Source organism: Vanessa atalanta, chromosome W (assembly GCF_905147765.1).
Source record: "Vanessa atalanta chromosome W, ilVanAtal1.2, whole genome shotgun sequence".
NCBI classification, from domain to species: Eukaryota; Metazoa; Arthropoda; class Insecta; order Lepidoptera; family Nymphalidae; genus Vanessa; species Vanessa atalanta.
Window position 1 is genome coordinate 7,839,145 of NC_061901.1, and position 1,880 is coordinate 7,841,024.

General features: G+C 32.8%; 1 protein-coding gene across 1 annotated transcript; it reads right to left on the reverse strand.

Annotated features, from left to right (window-relative positions):
* Positions 1-278: 278 nt before the first annotated feature.
* Positions 279-1,397, reverse strand: LOC125075639. Its single transcript, XM_047687346.1, has 2 exons — positions 1,302-1,397; positions 279-995 (listed from the first exon to the last, which is right to left on the reverse strand). The coding sequence occupies exons 1-2, from the start codon at positions 1,395-1,397 to the stop codon at positions 279-281; spliced, it is 813 nt and encodes a 270-aa protein (XP_047543302.1).
* Positions 1,398-1,880: the final 483 nt, after the last annotated feature.

Consider the following 1,880-nt stretch of genomic DNA (forward strand, 5'->3'; position numbering starts at 1 on the left):
CTTTTCGGGAATAGTGTGCTGGCATTCGGGGAAATGATTTAATATGATCTCGTATGAACTGCCTGGTATCTTCAGACTTTTTATTATGAGGCACGTGTTTTCCCCGTCTATCAGCGTCAACAACATTAGTTTCAGTCAATTTTTTGAAACAAAATCTCACAAATGTTTCTGAGACACTCAATGTTGCCAAAAAAAATTTTTGACATACCTTTTCCTTTTCTGTGGCTCCACTTTTTTTTAGAAAATATTTATTTGTCATTTTCCTTTTACTATCTAAATTAGCAGTTCGTTTTGTTTGTGTAGGTATTAACTAAGCCTACAATATATTGCCTCTTCTGATTTATATTATCAATGTTCCAAAAAGATGAAAAGATTTCCAGCCGCTCTTCTTCACTAAATCTGGTCGTACATTTTTCTCGACACGTTCCCATACACTTCGATTCACCCAATAATTTTCCTGGTTTTAATACACCTTTACTGGAGAGGTAAGGTTCACCTTTTTGTCTTCTGTTTTTTCTCAAATTCTTCTTCCATTCCTCGGGCTCCGCTTGACCTCGGCGCTGGCGTTTCCGATTTTGAAGACCAGGTATGACAGACTGAACCCCAGCAATATCGGTAGTATTCGTTTCTATGTTTGTATCAAGAGTATTACTAGAATGAGGAATGTTTTGGGTCATAATGTCATTTATTTGAACATTATTTCTTGTTTCTGAAATTGAAAAATCACTTGATGACAATATACATTCATCTGGCGCAGGCTCGCCACCATTGCTCGAATGTGATAAATACAAATCATCATTTAAATCAATAAGTGACACATTTTCCAATGTCAATAATTTTGTGGGTGACGGTCCAAGCTCGTCAAAAACAGAGAGAGAATCATTTTCTAATGTTGTCGTTAATCTACTAAAGGATGGTTGAGGACAAGGGCTTAAGCAATTGTTGATTTCTTCAACGGCAGCATTGCAAATGGTTTCGATTGAATGAGTTGGTTCCTGAGACAAAACGATACAAAAATATTTAACTTTAAAAAAAATAATATCATTGCTGTAGGTATAGGTACTTAATATTGATTCTAATGAGTAAAATGGTTTGATTATATAATATTAATAAATTTAAATCGTAAATTACATACATTTTATAATAAAAATAATACAATATTATTATTAGTATTATTCGGGTTCAAACTCTTTTACACTAACCTTACGTACTTAGGAATCGAACCCTTACAACAGCACGCTTAATGCAAATTAATAAAAGTCAACACTAAAATATAGGTATAATATAGATAGATAACTCACCTGTTCAAAAATCTGATGGAATTCGTCGCGAACCTGAGATGGTTCTCTTCGTTTCAACGATTCTGAAATCTTCCAGTTTCTATTGTTTTTATTCATTTTATTGAATCACAGTATTATTGTTACTTAAAATCACTATTACGAAGTAAAAGCAAAAAAAGTAGTGTCCTAACTTCAAATCAGGGGGCTCCCCGCACTGCGTGTTTCTACTCGTTGAGACCTTACATCAACTTTTAAATGCCAAATTAACGTAAGTTTATATTTTGTCAATGGACTATAATACTAATCGAACAAAATAGTACTGCCACAAAAACGTAAATCGTAATACATCGTTTTGGCCATTGATTGTATTATTTATCTAACAAAAACGTTTGTGCCAATACAACGTAAATACACAAATGTTACTCTGGTTCTTTAAAATAAGCATCATTACAAAATTTTGTAATGACCAAAACAACGTATAAGCTTTTACGTTCTTATGGTTCGTATAATATTGCCAAACGAACTATATTCTAATCATAAAAACATTGTTTTTAGAAATACGTTCCTATAGCTCTAAAGAGGTAAGAAGATAATTAGAAC